We start from the raw sequence: 16899 nt of genomic DNA, 5'->3' as shown, positions 1-16899 counted from the left end.
CCACCCCTGCCATGGGAAAGCAATGCCTGGGGCAAGAGGCCAGCTCTGGGTGTGAGAGGGGGCGGCACAGTCACACAGGAAGGGAAAGAAAGTGGCAGGAAACAGCCCAGGAAGAGGTTTCTCCTTTCTGTCCCCGTGGGGGTGGACTGGGTGCTCGACAGGGGCTGAGGTGGGCATTGCCCGTGGAAGGGGGCTCTCCCCTATCTGCAGAGGCCCCTCATCGGTGTGAAAGGCTGTTGACTGGGGTGGAAGAGAGGAGCCTGAAGGCTGGAGTCCTGGCGGAACCCCACGCCTGGCACCCCCCACCCCCCACCCCGGCCTGGGCTCCTGTTTCTCTCACCCCGGCCTGACCCCTGCCCGGGAAATGTCAGGTCGGCGGCTCGGTTTACCTGCTCTCTAGAATCCAAACTCAGCAGCTTGGCGGGGAGGAGCAGGGCAGGCCCTCTCACCCTGCCGGCGCCCAGAGGGGCCTGGACGACGTCCCCGAGCAGCCCCGCCGCCCCCCCCCCGCCCCTTGCCACGTGCACCCACCCCCAGCCCGGGGCTCGCGAGGTGCTTCCCCTCCAGTGTGGGAAAGCACAGGCGGGCAGGGGAGGGGGTGAGGGTGCTAGGCTCCCACCAGGCCTAGGGCAGAAACAAAACTGAAAGGGTGAAGCCTGCACACCTGCCGAGGGCAGCGCGGTGCAACGGCCCCACGAGGTTGGGCCCACCCCACGCGAGCCAAGGAGACTCGAGAAGGTCCGCAGCGGGGGGGGGGGAGGGGGGCGGCGGGGGGCAATGGCTGGACCCTTCTCAGGTTTCATGTCATTCAGGGCCGGGCCTCCCGCCCCCAACTCCACAGCCTGCCCAATGGGGCAGGCCCTTTACCCACCCGGCCTGGGCCACCCGAAGGGGTGTGCACGCTCCGGGGGCGTTGGGGAGGGGTGGGGGCTCAAGGCATCATCCCCCACCCCGACCCGACCACCTGCCCCGGGGAAGAAGCAGAAAGCCATGCTGTGACAGCGGCTGTCCACACTGCCCCCTCTCGGAGGCTCCGTGCTAGCTCTGGCTCCCCTTGGGTCGAGGCCACACAAGGTGCACCCAGGGACACAGCACCCCAAAGGAGGCTGAAGGCAGGAAAGGTGGAGCTGCGGGAGGGAAGGGCAGCTCTGCCAGGTTCAGACAGATGGCCCAAGGACAACGAGGTCCCTGAGTTAGGACTCCTAAATGCTTCTTGCCCTTCCCCCACGCGGCCAGAGGTGCCATACCCTCAGTGCCCCCAGGCTGCACGTCAACGAAGGAGAAAAACCCCAGACCAGCCAAACTGTGGCGGCGAGCACCCCTTCCCTCCACCTCGCTGCCCAGCCCAGGGCCTTCCCCACTCTTCCTGCCACCCAGAAAGCAAATAAAAGCACTGCAAACCAGGGAAGTTAGAAAAGTCTCTTTTTAAGTTTTTAAATTAAAACTCCCCCCTGGTGAGATTCTGGTTTGGGGACTGAACTCAAAAGCAGACTCTCGGCTGCATCCATCTCTTGCTTGTGGTGGCGGCAGCAAGGTGAGCAGGGGACAACTGAAGGGCAGGACAGCCAAGTCCCGGCGAGGCAGAGCCTGAGCTTTGTCCCAAGTCAGTTCTTCGGTCCCACACAGGCCCCCATACCCTGCAGGAGACAGGTGGCCCCGGGAGAGCTGCACAACTGAGGGGCCACCACCAGCAAGTGGGGTGGGGGAGGGGACAGGAAGTGGGGGAAGAGCCCAGGCCGGGAGGAGGGGAGGGCCTTGAGATGGCAGTGGGCCCCCCCCGCCCCTCTTGCCACCAGACGTCTCTCCTTAGCTGCTCCAGAACAGGGGTGGCGGCGGCACCCCTTGTCCCCCAATCCCAGAAGGTGCGGCTTTAGCAAGGAGGCTGCTAACGGACACTTCGTGAGTGGCAAGATCATTTCATCCAGCTTGGAGGTGCCTCCCTGGGGCAGGGGCGGAGGAAGGGCCGAGTCCCCCCACCCCCAAACCGACACCCCAGCCCCACCCTCGCATACATTAGTAATATTTATATATTTATATATATATATTATAGTTATATATTAAAAAGAGAGAAAAAAAACTTGCCTGAAGAGAAACTCCTGAAGGACCCAAGTGGCTCAGGAAGTTTACTGCCCGCCCCACCCCGCCCCCCGCAAAAATTTCTTTTATAAAATCTTCCAGTGCGATCTTCAGGAAACCCCCCGCCCTCCCCAGCTGCCCGCCCTCCTTGGTGCCCCTGCCACCCTGGGCTCCCCGGCTCCAGCCCAGCGCGCCGGCGGCAGCCAGTCTCATCTCTGACCGTCCAGGGCAGCCATGGCCTTCTGCTGGGTGCCCCCCTGCTGGGCTCCGGGGGGCCACGTGGGCTGTGGGCAGTGCAGGTGGTGGAAGCTGTGGGCCGTGGGGGAGGAGGGGGGCATCCAGGCCGCCTGGTGGCTGGGAGGGGACGAGGCCCAGAAGGGGCTGAAGTTTGCAGGGGGGGAGCAGGCCATAGCAGGCATGGGGCCGGTGCCGCTCTGCAGGCTCTCGGAGGCGCGTAGCTTGGAGAACATGGCCAGCGCGTCGGGGAAGTTGGGGGGCGTGGCAGGCGTGTTGCTGGGGGTGCACATCTGCGGGAGAGAACACAGGTGTGGGGAGGGCCGCCACTGGGGGCCCCTCGCTCCCAGGTCCCCCAGAGAAACTTCCAGGTGGGGCTCACCCACGTGAGTAGGTTCCTCAGGACAAGAACAAAACGTAAAAATGAAGGAGAAATAGCCTTATCAAAATCAGAGTGATGCATTGGAAATGACACACCTGAGGAGTGTCACAAGAAAGTGGTTAATTCAGACCTGAAGCTAAGATGTCAGATTAAAAGGGAGAGGACAAGGCAGCAACCTGGGACCCGCGCTTAGGGCCTGGCCCTGGGTGAGGAAGCCAGCTGGCTCCCTGCACACACCTCAGATGTTTCGAGGCACCAGTGAGGGGAGGGGCCGGTGGGAGGGTCTCCTGGCGCCCAGAGGAGCTGCCTTTTCTTGGTATTCAGTTTCCTCGTATATTGAAACCAGCAACAGCCAGCAGGTCTGGGGGCCTTTGCCGCCACCAACTCCTTTGCCACAAGGAGGCCTGCAGGTGGCTGTGAGTTTTTCTCCATATATTGCAGAAGAGGAAACTTAAAGCCCAGAAATCAAGTCACATAAGCAAATTGTGGAGACCAAATCCCAAGCCTCGTGGGTCTGCAGGCCCAAGCGCGTAACCTCTCATCTGCCCCGCTTGTCCGCCTCTCCAGAGTCCCGTGCAGGCCTCTGCTAGCGACCCCTAAGGACAGACAGACACCAGGGATTTCAGTTTCATGTCCCCTGGCATTGCCCCCCATGCTGCCAGCTGGGATGGGCAATTTCTCAGGCCCCTCAGTGCCCCAAAGTCCTCTCCCCGGGGGTTGCGACAAATATTCCAACGTCATCCGCTGCCTTCTGCCAAGACACGGGAACGGGGGTCTCCCCAAACCCTGCATTATCTCCTTCCTTTCTGGGCAGCAGCCCCAGCCAGGAAGGGCAGGGACCGGGGTCACGAACAGAATTCCACACGCCAGCACTGGCCTCACTGCAGTGTCTCCCTTCCCAGGAAGCCAAGGGAGACCTTCTTTGAATTTCTCCTAACTTTAGCAACACCAAGCCCCTCCCACAGGCACCGCAGCAGGGGGAGCATGAGTCTAGGGCTCCCCACCTTGCCAGGAAAGGGAGATTTCACAGCTCTGCATTAACCCCCTGCCAGACCCTCTGTAGTAAGCAGCCCACCCTAACTGAGGCCATACTGCATCAGGACCCACAGAGCTCCAGGGGACCGCTGCCCCTCGCTGCCTTCCTCAGGGGCGGCCAAAGGGCTCTTTACAGAGGCCTGGCCTCACCCACCCACTTCCCTCCCCACCACAAAGGGCTGACTTCTCAGCAGAAGGAAATAATGAATGGCGGATGGGGGTGGAGGCAAGTTGCATCACAGCAGCGTGACCGACTTCCCCAGTTCACCCAGCCAGCACAGCCTGCCCACCAAACAGCCTCCCTGCTCCAGAAGTCTGGGCCTGCCTGCTGTGGGGCCCTGGGCAAGCTGCCTAGCCTCTTTGGAGCACCTCTCTTCTTCTGGTAATAGCAGGGGTTTGGACAAAATGCTCTAAAGCTCCTCCAGCTCTGGAGTTCAAGCAATGACTGATGGGGCTCTCACACTCTCAGGTTTGCCTGGTGGCCGCTGCAACCTGCTTTTGCCCTCCAGTCCTGCTGCTTCCAGAGTCTTTCTCCTCTTCCGGGCCCTTGCAGGCCCATGTCAGAAACCTTCCTCAGCATTTGGGAGGCTTCCTCCACCTACCTGAACCTCCAGTAATTTAGGAAACAATCATTTGTCAGTTATCCTCACCTTGGGACACTTCCACCATTGCTATCATGCCATAGCTGGTCTCTGGTTTTCATTTAATTTCTCTCTTTGATTTATTTCTCTAATAAACTGCAAACTCCTGGGGGATGGGGGAGGGGGGAGTGGGGAGGGAAAGCATCCTCCACCACGCTGATCAACTGCTCGCTCCCAACACACTGACGGATGTGCAGGTTATGTTACAAAACCCCCCTGGAGGAAAGCTTCAAAAAGGAATTACAGTCCCCTGAGGTTTGCAGAGAAGGGGCCACAGGACCCCAGCACCCAAATCAATAAACAGGATATTACCAGCACCCCAGAAACTCCTGTCAGGTGAGATTCCAGGTGAGCCTCCTTTTGGAAAGGCCACAGCTGGGAGATGCCAAACCTCAAGGCTCTTTTGAGAGGAAGGGGAGAAGCCAGTGAGATGGGAGACAGGCTTCCCGTGGGCAGCTGCACGGCAGGGTCTCCTGGAGACCAAACCCTCTCAGGTTATTGTTAGCCTCAGCGGTCACCACCCTCCCGCTGCACAAGCATGTTTTGTTTTTGTTTTACTCACGGCGTGAGCCGTTCTAAGAGAACGGTTAGTTAAAATGATCAAGAGACCTTTAGTTAAAAGGTCAAGAGACAGATGTAAACAGGGGCCAAGGGATCCAGACAGCACAGCAAGCACCGGCGGCTCCTCCAGGCAAGACCGCTTCTCTGGATGAGGGAGCCACAGGCAAAGATGGTAGTTTAAAAAAAATGCCAAAGATGCACTCCAGGCACCACAACAGATATCCTGGGGGATAATGTTTTACAAGCCCTATGGCTGAGTCCAGTCCCTCCTCCCTCACCAGGGCTAATAGGTAACTAGTGAGGGAGTGAGTGAGTGTGCGTATGGGGGGGGGGGGGGTTGCACACTTAAGCTTCTCAAGTGGAAGCGATGTCCTGTGCTGGCAGAAGCAGCATAACCCGTGGCCAGGAGGGCAAAGGCTGGGGCCAGGGACCAGGCTGGAAAAGAAATTAACACCAGTCGAGGTCTGAGCTACTTCCCTGCTTCTAGAACTTTATGTATCTTAACATAGTGAGACTAAATGCACATTCTTGGCCTCTCCTGGGTCAAATCTGTGTGCCATCTATGCCTGGGGTGAACAGGAGGGGCTACTCAGTCTTTAGAAGGGCCAACAAACCCAAGAAGGGACGAAGCCCGGCTCCCTGAGCCCTGGTGGCACTGTCCCTTTCCTGTTCCTTCTAAAGTCAGGTGTGAAGTGGGGAGGGGGGAGCTGCCACTCTCAACAGCAAGAGAGGGCTCCCCAAAAAGACACAAATACCCAACTCCCAGTCCTTCTCAGGATCCCTCCCTGGGGGACTCCAAGTCCCCCAGAGGCCAGTTACTAACAACCCAGTCCCTTCCCCATTCCCTGCTGCCAGGCTAGCCCTGGTCTCCCAACTCCGGCGCCCCTCCCTCGTCCTATGGCCATCTCCCCCCTTTCCTACCCCTCAACTTTGGGCCCCTTCCCCTCAGAAATGAGCGCGGGACACGAGGCCTTAGGGCGAGAGACTGCAGCCACGGCGGCCGGAACCCAAAGTCAGGCGAGCGAACCCTGGGAGCCGCTCTTTCCTGGAAGACATTTTGGCTCTTTGTTTACATCGCGGCGCGGCGCTCCCCGGCAACATGGCTGTCACCGCGGCTGACAGCGGCCCCCGGCCCGCGCCCCCGGCCCGCCCCCTCCCCGACGGCACTTACCATCTGGTGGTGGTGGTGGCTGTTGGGAATGTTGGTTTCTTGGAAAAACGTGCTCAGGGCGGTCTGTGAACACACAAACACGCAGGCCGGCGGTTAACGGGTCCCGACGCGGCGCAGGGGGCCCGCCGGCCACCCCCGCCCCACGAGGCTTCTCGCCGGTGCCCACAGCGCCGACCCCGAGTTGGGGCCCCGCAGATGCCTCTCCCGGCCCCTCGGCCCGCCGCGGGCCCTCCCGGCCGAGGGGACGCACGGCCCTCGCCGGAGGCCCGCGGCGCTCGAGGTGGCGTCCGCCGGGCCGCACGTGCGGAGGGAACGGCGGGGCGGCAGGACCCCACAGCGCCTCCCCAGCCTCCCCGGAACCCCTCTCGGGCCCGGCGCCCCACGCGCGGTCTCGCGGCCGCGGATCGTCTTACGGGGCCGATATAAATAGAGCCCCCCGCGCCCCTCCTCCCGGCGCGCGGCGGTTCTGTGTCCCCCAGGGCCCTTCTCGCGACCCCGACCCGGACCGGCCGCGCCGGACCTGCGACTCCCGGCCCCGAGACCCCTCCCCTCGCGACCCCGGTCCCCGGGCGAGCCGCCCCCACTCCGCCCCCGGGCCCAGTCGCGCGGCGCAGGCACCCGAGGGCCGGTGGGGGAGGGGCGAGGGCGCCTAACGGGGAGCCGGGCCCGCGGGGCGCCCCCGCCGCACGCACCTCGAACTGCCAGTGCGCCGCCTGCAGCAGCTGCTTCGCCTGGTCCGCCGCGCAGCCCGCGGCCAGCACGAACTGGTTGATCATGACCTGGTGCCGCAGCTCCTCCATGTTCACCGACATGGCGAGACGCGAGGCCCGGCCGCTCGGCCGCTGCGCAGGTCCCGGCTCGGCGGCCGCGGGAGGCCAGCCGCCCTTCGCTCGCCCTCGCCGCCCGCCCGCCGCCGCCGACTCCGCGGCCTCCCCGGCCCGCCCGCCCGCCGACCCCCAGCCGCTCTGCCGCGCCGCCCGGCGAATGTTGTGGTTCGGCTCGCTGCGCCCGGCCGACACCACAAACAACAGCGCGGGGCGGGGCCTGCTGCCCCAACGTTCGGGGGCCCGCGAGCCGCCGCCGCTGATTGGCCGGCGCGCCGCTCCGCCTGCGCCCCGTCGCCCGTCCGGACGTTCGATTCGAATGCTGCGGCCTGTGGGGCGGGGACTGTTTCTCTTTTCCCCCGACCGAGCCCATTGGCGGAGGGCTGCGCGGTGGGGCCCTCCGGCATTGGCCGGCCGCTGTGTTTTGGCACATGAGGGCTGGCGATTGGCCGCGGCCAGGCGTTGGGGGCGGAGCCGCCCGCGCTGATTGGCCTCCCGAGCTCCTGTTTGAACTCAACTTGAAAACCTCGAGTGCCTGCTGATTGGCCGAGGCCCTTCTGTTTGCTGTTGTAGGTTTGGGGGTGGTGCGGCCAAGTTCATTCATTACTTCATTGAAACTGAACATGCTCAGCTGGAAAAGCAAGACAGAGTGGCTTTGACTCATTTCCTCTAAAAAAATGTGGTCACCTCGAGAAACAGAAAGATCAAAATAGAAAACAGAGCCTTTGCAGCTGCTCCAGTCTCAAAATTATTTATTTTTTTTAACTTCCAAGCAGTCCTACTTTTTTGGTTTTTTTAACCTTTTGTTGACATATAATATAAATATAGGAAAGTGTATATGTCACGGGAGACAGCTCGCAGACTTTCACAAAGCAAACACTCCCGTGGAACCAGCACCCAAATCAATAAACAGGATATTACCAGTACCCCAGAAACTCCCTTCACGTCCTCTTCCCCTCACCCCCCACCCCAGGGGGCAAGCAGCCCTTTCCTATGATTTTAGACCAAAAACTTCATTCCCTAAAGATGTAGGCCAATGTTAATGTACAATAAATATAATTGTAGGGAAAGAAGTGAGACTTTCTCAGTGACTAAGTAGAGAATTTTTGTTTTCTTAGATTGATTGACCTAACTTTAATTTCCACCATCCTTTACAAAATAATGAGCGCTTCTACACAGGTACTGGCTCTTAACCCTGGCCATTTAAAACCAAAGTTTGTTTATATATACGGAGCTCTCATCTCTTCTGGATTAGGATTTTACCTTCAGGGTTTGTGTTTAGCAATTGTGGGAATGGGGAGTTTAAGTAGATTGGGAAAGGGCAGAAGAGGTTAGGAAGGTAAATATTGCAAGGGATTCACTTTGGGAGTTTCTGTTCCAAGAAAACTTGGGAAGTTTTTTTTTATCTTAACTACGAATTACAGAGTGTTTTAACTAGTTAAGAGTCTGCAGAACTGGAGGAGGTTAATAAGAAAGCAAGCCATGTTTCCATTTTGATTTTGCCTAAAGTGGATTTAACTCTCCACCTAAGAAAATTTGACCATACAAAAAATAGTACATACATACATAAGGAGGAGATTACACCCAATGTTTATGTACCGATGAAAAACAGCTCAGGGCACTCTAGCATGTTTATCATATTTAGTCTTTTTGTTTGTGTGTTTGCTTCCTTGTTTTAAAAGGGTAGGAGTCTATTTTTTGCCTGCCACGTCCTGTTAAGGAATCTATGTTTCTCTTGCTATAATTGCACTTAAGACACAAAGGGTGCTTAGGCCCAGTGAGACCCAGACCTAGTGAGACCCAGAGCGTGGCTGGAGAACCAAGTACAGTACCCTTCCAGTAATTGCAAGGTGAAAACAAAAGTGAGCAGCCTGCTACTTACATTGCTAGGGAGCTCAGAACACAAGCTGCCCCAGAACAAGGAAGCACTGTCATCACAGGGCTCCTGTTTTCACAAGTACATACAAATGTCAAACATGCCAGGGCCACAAGTAGTAGAATGTACCCTAGGTGGATACAGTTCAGACGGCAGGATAACATCTCCCATGAGCCCCTGGGGTTTGAATAAAAGTACTCACGGATGGCATAGGTCCTGAAAATGCTAAAATGGTCAAATACTATTATTTCCTGGATGTCAAGTCAGTCCTTTCCCAAGGTTTATTTTATGTTTACCATTTGTAGGACACAGCTGTGGGCACCTGAGAGAGGCAGGGAGGACAAGGCCCTCCGGTAACAAAAGAACTCAGCTTCTGGTTATCTTTTCCAGGGAGAGGGAAAGAGAGCAACAGAGTTCTGCCTGTGATTTGTGGTCACGCAAGGTGGAAGTGTTTAATCAATACCTTTGGCTTCTGAGAATCTGGTTGGAGATGAATGGCTGGGGTCATGTGGGAGTGCCCCCCTCTTGGGAGCGAGAGGAGAATGAATGAGGTCATGTTTGTAGAGGGCTTTGAGCTGTTGGGATGAAAGCAATTCCCCAAGTACAAGGTATTATTAACAGAAGGTATTATTATTTTAATCTGACCATTTAGAGTGAGGCAAGTGAAAATAAAAGAGCATTAAAATATGCTCTTTGATAACAAATAAAACATAGTAATAGCTTCAAAAAGAACAAAATCGTCATTACATTAATAGTCTAGGCTACAGAACGAGCATTGATGCAGTAAATGAGAAGTGAAACAATCTGAGCCAGTACTTCCTCTGCGCCTGGATCCAAGGACGTTGTGAATGCAAGTCAGTGAGTCAGTCCTGAAACAGGCAGACAATACCCCGACTATAACAAACAGCTGCCGTTTACCAAGTACTTCCTTCAAGCCAGGCCCCTCTCTCTAAGAGTCTATTAACTCATTGAATGTTCACAACAATTCAGAATCCCATTTCACAGGGGAGGCAGCAAAGGCACAGAGGAGTGACGGTGCCTGCCCAAGGGAGCAGGGTCACCAGAGGCACAGCGAGGCACTGGTGCAGCCCAGACCAGTGCTGGGCTCACCGCTCAGCCACACTGCCTCTCAGTGTCTTACGGTCCTCGCCACTTCCGAGGGCAGCATGAAGGGGCCCTTCCAAACCCGAGGGCACTGAGGTTTCCACTGGGGGTGCTTGATATGAGGGAGCCCAGTATGGGCTAAAAGGGGCCCGGCGGTCTTGGGCAATAATGAGGGAGACCTGGGCTTCCCAACCCCCGTTTCTGCAGTACGTTCAGTTCCTATTCCTTCCTCCTCCCCCCTCCCCCCTTTCCACTCCCTACTCCCCTAACCTAAACAGATCCAACAAAGCTGAGTGAGGAAATGTGAGTGTTCTCAGAGGTTGAAGGCCCGCCACCAGCAGACTCCGTGTGGGCAGCTTTGCACACTTTTGCACACCTCTGACTTGCTCCCAAAGGGCTATGAGGTATCAGGGCCACTATCGCTCTTACTGTTATGACCACATCCTCCTTTCAGATTATGTATGCCATACTTGTTCATTGTAGAAAGTTTGTAAGATAAGAGAAATTTAAAATATCATCCATAATTCCATCACCTGGGGATAATTACTATCAACGTTTTTGTGGATGCCCTTTCAGATGTTATTAAACTCATTCCCTTCCTTCCTTCCTTTCTTCCTTCCTTCCTTCCTTTCCTACTTCATTCTTCTCACTCTCCCTCCCTCCTTCATTTTTTCCTTGAATTCTTACTCCTTGTTTTCCTCCCATTGCTCCAAGATAGCAGGACAAACAATCATAGTGACCTGGAGAGGCAGAAAGGCGTTGAGAGATGAAAGGAAAACGAGAGAGGAGGCAAATGTCAAAATTAAAAAACAATTTGAAGCAGCGCCAGGGTCCACTGGGCAGCTGGGTCAGGCTGGGCCCCCACAGTCCCTAAAGTCTCCCGCCCAGGAGGTGGGAGACTTTAGGGAGGGGAGGGTGGGCTGCTCTCCTCCTTTTTTGGGACTTCTAATGCTATTGCCAGCTTTTTATTGGTGGTGGTTTGTTTTATGTCTACCAATTTTTCGCTCGTACTTTTCATTGCACATTTATGCTCTTTCCAGTATATGGTGGCATTTGTAGACATTGCCTCCAGCTTTTAAAACATTAATGTTTTTTCTTTGTCCTCATAGAGGAATGGGGCTCAGTGCTGGAGTGCTGCTTATACTCCAGACAGGTCCTGGCGGTTCCTGTGATAACAACAGCTGCTATCTATTAAGAGAGCACTGTGACCCCAGCTCTATGCTAAGTGATTTGTTTGGGTTATTTCCTCCCATACTCATGACAACCCAATGAGGTGGAGACTGTGCCTATCCATTCATCAATAGAGAAAAGCAAGGAGGACAGAAAGGTAAAGCGACTTGTCCAAGGTCACTCATCTAGCCTAGGGTGGAGGTGAGGTTTGAACCCTGGCCTGTAGTCTGCCTCCAAAGCGAGGGCTTTTAAAATTTTCTATTCTACTTTCTAGTCCTTCCCACCTCCTGGCATCCACATTGTCTGTCTCTCAGAGTGACTGGAAAGATACAAAGCTGTGTCTGTGTTGCTGTAAGAATCAGTAAGATCAGAGTCAATCCCTGGGTGATGAATTCATGCTGGTTTTTACCAGTTTATGTTTTCTTCAAATGTCATGTGTCCCACGAGGGACAAAGGCCATGCCACTCCCAGTATAGTTACCAGCATTTCCCCAAAGCGGCACTCCGGGTGTGGCCTGTAAGCCATGTCCTGTACCTGCCAGCCCAGTGATAAGGCGGCCCCACCTTCAGTTGCTAGGTGTGTTTCTGGCCGGTGAGTCCCTGACAATCATTTCAAGGGGACACTTGACCAGACAAGGGAAGAAGGGAAAGGGAGCGAAGAGTGACAGCTCTCTTGGGTGGGGCTTCCTTCTCGGAAGTCCTCCACTGTCTGCTGGAACTCAGGACTCCAACTCACTTTCTCTTGGTGGGAAGGGATTGATCCACCTGAGCGGAGCCACCCCAGCTCCACCCTTGTGTCCTAAACACAGGAGGCCTGTTGCTGTGGCAGCCGCTGACTTCAAGGTTTGAGGCAGCCTTTTGTAATTTGCGAAAAATAACCTACAGTAAAAGTGTGTCCATTGTCTATATGGCAGGGCAAGGAAGGGTAGATCATCACCCATATAAGTCCAAGACCCAGACCTTTGAGGTCCCTGTATGATGCTCCCCAAATGCACACCTTCCTTTCCTCCCCAGAGAGAATTGTAATCTCCACCTTTGTGGGAGTCATTCCCTTGCTTCTCCTTGTCATTTCACCCATACGTATGCACCCCCAAGCCAAGCACTGTGGACCTGGGAGGTTGAGTCCATTGCATAAGCAGCTCACCTTCCTGCCAAGCCCCACTGCCGTCTCCACTCCACTCTAGTGTTTGAACTCCGTGGAGCCCCCTTACTGCTATGGATCATTTATAGGAAGGGCTGGCTTTCAGTTTCTCAGCGACTTTGACCCAAATTAGCAATTGTAGGTTATAAGGAGGTAGTTGGAGAAAGCTCCTTAGAGAAGGGGAAACTGATGGAAGCTGGGAAGGATTTGGATAGACAGAAAGGAAGGGGAAGGGGACATTGCAGGCCAAAGCCCAGCCTTGGGAATGGCAGGGCCTATTCAGGGCCTTGGTTGGAGGCAGTGGATGGTGAGCAGGGATACGTCTGCTTGGAGAGACAAGGGTTGGAGTGGACATGCCCTGGGCAGCGAGGAAGTGGTTAGTATCATTTCCTTTATGCCCAAAAAGTGACACATGCCTTCACGGATTGGCCCAGGAACTCCTCATATCAATCTGGTTAGCCTAAGCTCTGTTGAGGTAGTGTTTTATTTCTCACCCAAATAGTTTACTGCAGTTTGGGGACCCTCAGGAGAAACTGTCCTCTGTTACTCTGTAGATCCTTAGGAGCTACCATCTCGTAGCTCAGAACTGGCAAAATACAGCCCTTGGGCAGTACTTATAAATAAAGTTTTGTTTTGTTTTTAAACATGTTTTGATTGTGAAATAGAACATATATACCAAAAAAGGCAATAAATTTCAAAGTACATTGTAACTTTGTAGTTATAGAACAGAGTTCAGAGCTTGGTATGAGTTACAGTTGTAAATAAAGTTTTATTGGAGCACATCTATGCTTATTTGTTTACATGTGCTCTATAACTGCCTTGGCAGAGTTGAGTCTTTGCACTATGGACAGCAAAGCCTAAAACATTCACTTTCTGGCCCTTTACAGAAAAATTTTGCTGACAGTGTTGTAGCTGCACCATCTGGAATATTCCAGCAGGCAAAGAGAAGTCTAGAGGGCTAACTATGGGCAATTAAGTGCTTTCACCCTGCTGGCTGGTTGGAAGAATCACATGGCTTCACCTCACTTCAAGGGGGCAAGGAAGTGGCTCCCGGGGTCCTGCGGTCCCTGGAGTAGAAGAGGATACTTCTTCTACTCCATTGGAGAGCCTGGAGCTGCTCTACAATGGGTGGCAAGGATGGACTTCTTCACTTCCTTATCTCTTACTTCCAGAGTCACCAAGGGAATCTAAATTGACTAGGACTCAGCAGAAAGGAGAGAAATGTTTAAAAGGTCCAGAGTTTCCAGTGAGATGCTGCTTGAGCTTTCAGAAATTTTCAGGAATGCAGGAAGCCAGAGTACATTGAAAAAAAAAAACCCCAAACCCCAAACAACAATAGCCACACACACACACACACACACACACACACACACACACAAACACACACAACACACAAATGAAACAAGTCCTGGAAGAGAAGAGTTTGTTTAAAATAAGGTCTCTGATAGTTTTGCAAGTTTGGCAGGGCAAGGACCCTTCAGAAACACAGCACCCCTGAAGTGAGGGATGGACGAAGGCTATTCCTGAGCCCCTCGCTAATTCTTCTTTACACCAAGCTGCACTGAGGACGGGCCGTGAATGACACGGAGCTACTGTTCCCGTAAAGAGGAAGGAAGTATTTACTAAGAGCAAGGGCACTGCACTCTACAGGACAGAACTCGGAAACCACCAGAATGTGCCTCGTCACTGATAGCTTCGTGCCATGCTCTCTGTGACCCACATGTCCCGTGGCCTGGGAGCAGTCAGAGAAAATGCAGTGTGCTGCCCTCGGGGAGCTTCCAGACCAGCGCTGACCTGCTGACCCCGTTGCCCACACGGTCCAGCCTTCAGAAGGGATTGAGTGACAAGATGGACTCGCCTGGGCAGGGGGGCTGTCCGGTGGTGCAGGCAGTTCCAGAAGCACATGCTTCCTTGCAGCTCTACCAGAGTGTTTGAGGAGAAATTTCAGGCCCAAAAGGGGCTTCCACAGAAGAGAAGGAGATGGAGTTTCAAAGGACTGGTTGAGAAATCAGTCCTGATTCAGATAAGGAGATAATAACATAGAAGGAAGCAGCGAGGGTAAGAAAGAAAGAGTAAAGTTAGAGAGAGGCAAGTTGGAGAAGGGGGAGGAGAGAGAACAATCAAGAAGCCCCCATGCATTGCTATTTGCCACTGGCGCCAGTCCAGAGAGAACCACTCTGTTGGCTTGGTGAGGGGCCAGCATAGCTCTGGTGTACGGGGCTTCCCCACCAGGCCACGGGGAGAAGCAGGCAGCAGCTGGGCTCCGAGGGTCAGAGCTGGGGTTTCAGACTCAGAAAAACCTCAAACAAGCTCCTGCTCCCTGCCCCTCATTAAGTTTCACTTTTCTTATCCCAGAAATGGGAACATCTTACCTCTTAGGGTTGTTTTGAAGATTAAATGCCACAATCCATTCAAAAGTGCTTGGACTGAGTGACTACTCAAAAATGATTGTTCTTCACCATAATTGCGTGGAATCATGAATAGGAATTGAGATCTTGTTGGTTTGTACAGATTAGTGTGATACCCCAATACATCTCAGAGTAACTTGGTCAGAAAATAAAGAATATTTGCAAAGTCCCCTTAGGGGACTGGGGAGAAAGGAGGAAAAATTCAACTTCCCCATCTGAGGAATTCCTTATGTTCTCATAAGCAGTGGGGACAACCAATTCAATAGGCTGAATTAAAACCTCAGTCTTGAGATTTGCCCCTATGAGACTTATTCATACAAAGGAGAAGCTAAGCCTACTTATAGAGAACCTCTTTTGTTACTCAGATATGGACTCTCTCTCTAAGCCAACTTGGCAGGAGAACTCAATGCCCTCCCCCCATGTGGGACATGACTCCTAGGGGTGTAAATCTCCCTGGCAATGTGGGACAGGACTCCCAGGAGGAGCTGGGACCTGGCATCATGGGCTTGAGAAAGCCTTCTTGACCAAAAGGGGAATGAGAGAAATGAGACAAAATAAAGTTTCAGGGGCTGAGAGATTTCAGAGTAAAGAGGTTATCCTGGAGGTTATTCTTAAGCATTATTTCGATATCTCTTTTTAGTTTATGGTGTATTGGAGTGGCCACAGTACCTAAAACTGTGAAATGTATTCCAGTAGCCTTGATTCTTGAAGATAATTGTATAACTATATAGCTTTTACAATGTGACTGTGTGATTGTAAAAGCCTTGTGTCTGATGCTCCCTTTATGCTTATCCCTTTAGGATAAGTTAAAAAAAAAAAAGAATAAATAATAAATAAATAATATGGGGGATAAGGGGTTAAAAAATTGGGTAGATTGAAATACTAGTGGTCAGTGAGAGGGAGGGGTAAGGGGTCTGGGATGTATGTTTTTTTTCTTTTGTCTTTTTGTTTCTTTTTCAGGAATGATACAAATGTTCTAAAAATGATCATGATCATGAATGCACAAATATGTGCTGGTATTGTAAACCATTGATTTATACTTTGGATGAACTGTATGGTGCATGAACATATCTCAATAAAAATATTTTTAAAAATTATTGTTCTTAATAAGTATTTAAACAGTCATTTGTTTAGTGAGTACTCACCATTGAGAAACAAAGTGCTCAGCCCTTCCAGCGGACTCAAAGAAATGTGAGACCAAGAGGGTGCTGGTAAATGAGCCTAGGAGTGTGGGGTCAAGCTCCCATTTGCAGCATTTCATGTTTCTATTTTCTTGTAAATACTCCCATTATGGTTCATTTCAAGTTGCCAAGGGTTTAGCAACTGGCTGAAAAAATTCCTGAGTATTTAACAATCAGCTAGTTAGCAAATGACACAGCCTGAAGTTGCTAATGACATAGGGCTGATGCAAACCACAGGGACTACTAGAAGGGCCCCTAAAGGGCCATATTTGCTTCTAGGACAGTGACTTTGGCTGCTATATTTTGGGGAGAAGATGGGGTAGGCTGTCTTTTTCTTTGACCCTTTGCCAGATGTGTGTGATATAAGAAATGTATTCCTGGAATTTTAATTTCTAACAGGCAGGGAAAAGTGATGTCTCAGGGCTCTGCCTGCAGTTGCTGGGACATGGACTTGTGTCCCTATCTGTATAACAAAGACAGGAGGTGCTGAGGGTCTCAAATGTGCATTCTGCCTCTGAGATCCTGGGACTCAGTGCAGACCCAGGGCCTGTATGTCCCCTCCATACTGAGAATAAGTTACTGCACGTAGCCACCTACAATGACTGGGAGAGAACTTAAAGGTCATCAGATCTCCTCAGGGTGTGTGTGTGTGTGTGTGTGTGTGTGTGTGTGTGTGTGTGTGCGTGCGGAGAAGAACATACAGATGGTATCGTAAACAAAGCAATAAAATACTCTTCCCTTGATCACTGTTGATAAACCAACAGACCCCTATGTCCAGAGACCCTGCTGAAACTCTTTTCACAACCTATGGATTGTCTTTGTCTTAAACCCTTATAAGGTGTCCCTTGCTCCCCACCCTTTTGCAGAGCACTGATTTTCATTTTCCCGATGACTGCCTTCTCCTGTTTGTAAGTCTCAATAAATACATGCCTAACTTTCTGCCTAATGTTTTATCTGATCTTGAGGCTGCACTGAGTTGAAACAATTGGCGAGCCAGCCAGGAGATCAAAGAGCCACAGGCCATAGTGAGGATAAGTTCTGAGAACGGAAAACTGTGAAGGCAATCCAAAATTGGCCTATAATGTCCATGTGGGAA

General features: G+C 52.9%; 1 protein-coding gene across 2 annotated transcripts; it reads right to left on the bottom strand.

The window, feature by feature from the left end:
- Window positions 1-1405: 1405 nt before the first annotated feature.
- Window positions 1406-6981, bottom strand: UBALD2 (UBA like domain containing 2). Of its 2 annotated transcripts, XM_077163901.1 has the most exons (3): window positions 6793-6981; window positions 6101-6163; window positions 1406-2603 (listed from the first exon to the last, which is right to left on the bottom strand). In XM_077163901.1, exons 1-3 carry the CDS (start codon window positions 6910-6912, stop codon window positions 2286-2288), a joined length of 501 nt encoding a protein of 166 aa, XP_077020016.1. In that variant the 5' UTR covers window positions 6913-6981; the 3' UTR covers window positions 1406-2285. The 2 variants fall into 2 exon arrangements, with proteins under 2 accessions (XP_077020016.1, XP_077020015.1); XM_077163900.1 differs by lacking the exons at window positions 6101-6163; window positions 6793-6981 and adding an exon at window positions 2930-5829.
- Between the last annotated feature and the right edge of the window lie 9918 nt (window positions 6982-16899).

Source organism: Tamandua tetradactyla, chromosome 6 (assembly GCF_023851605.1).
Source record: "Tamandua tetradactyla isolate mTamTet1 chromosome 6, mTamTet1.pri, whole genome shotgun sequence".
NCBI classification, from domain to species: Eukaryota; Metazoa; Chordata; class Mammalia; order Pilosa; family Myrmecophagidae; genus Tamandua; species Tamandua tetradactyla.
This window is presented reverse-complemented; position numbering and strand designations above follow the sequence as displayed.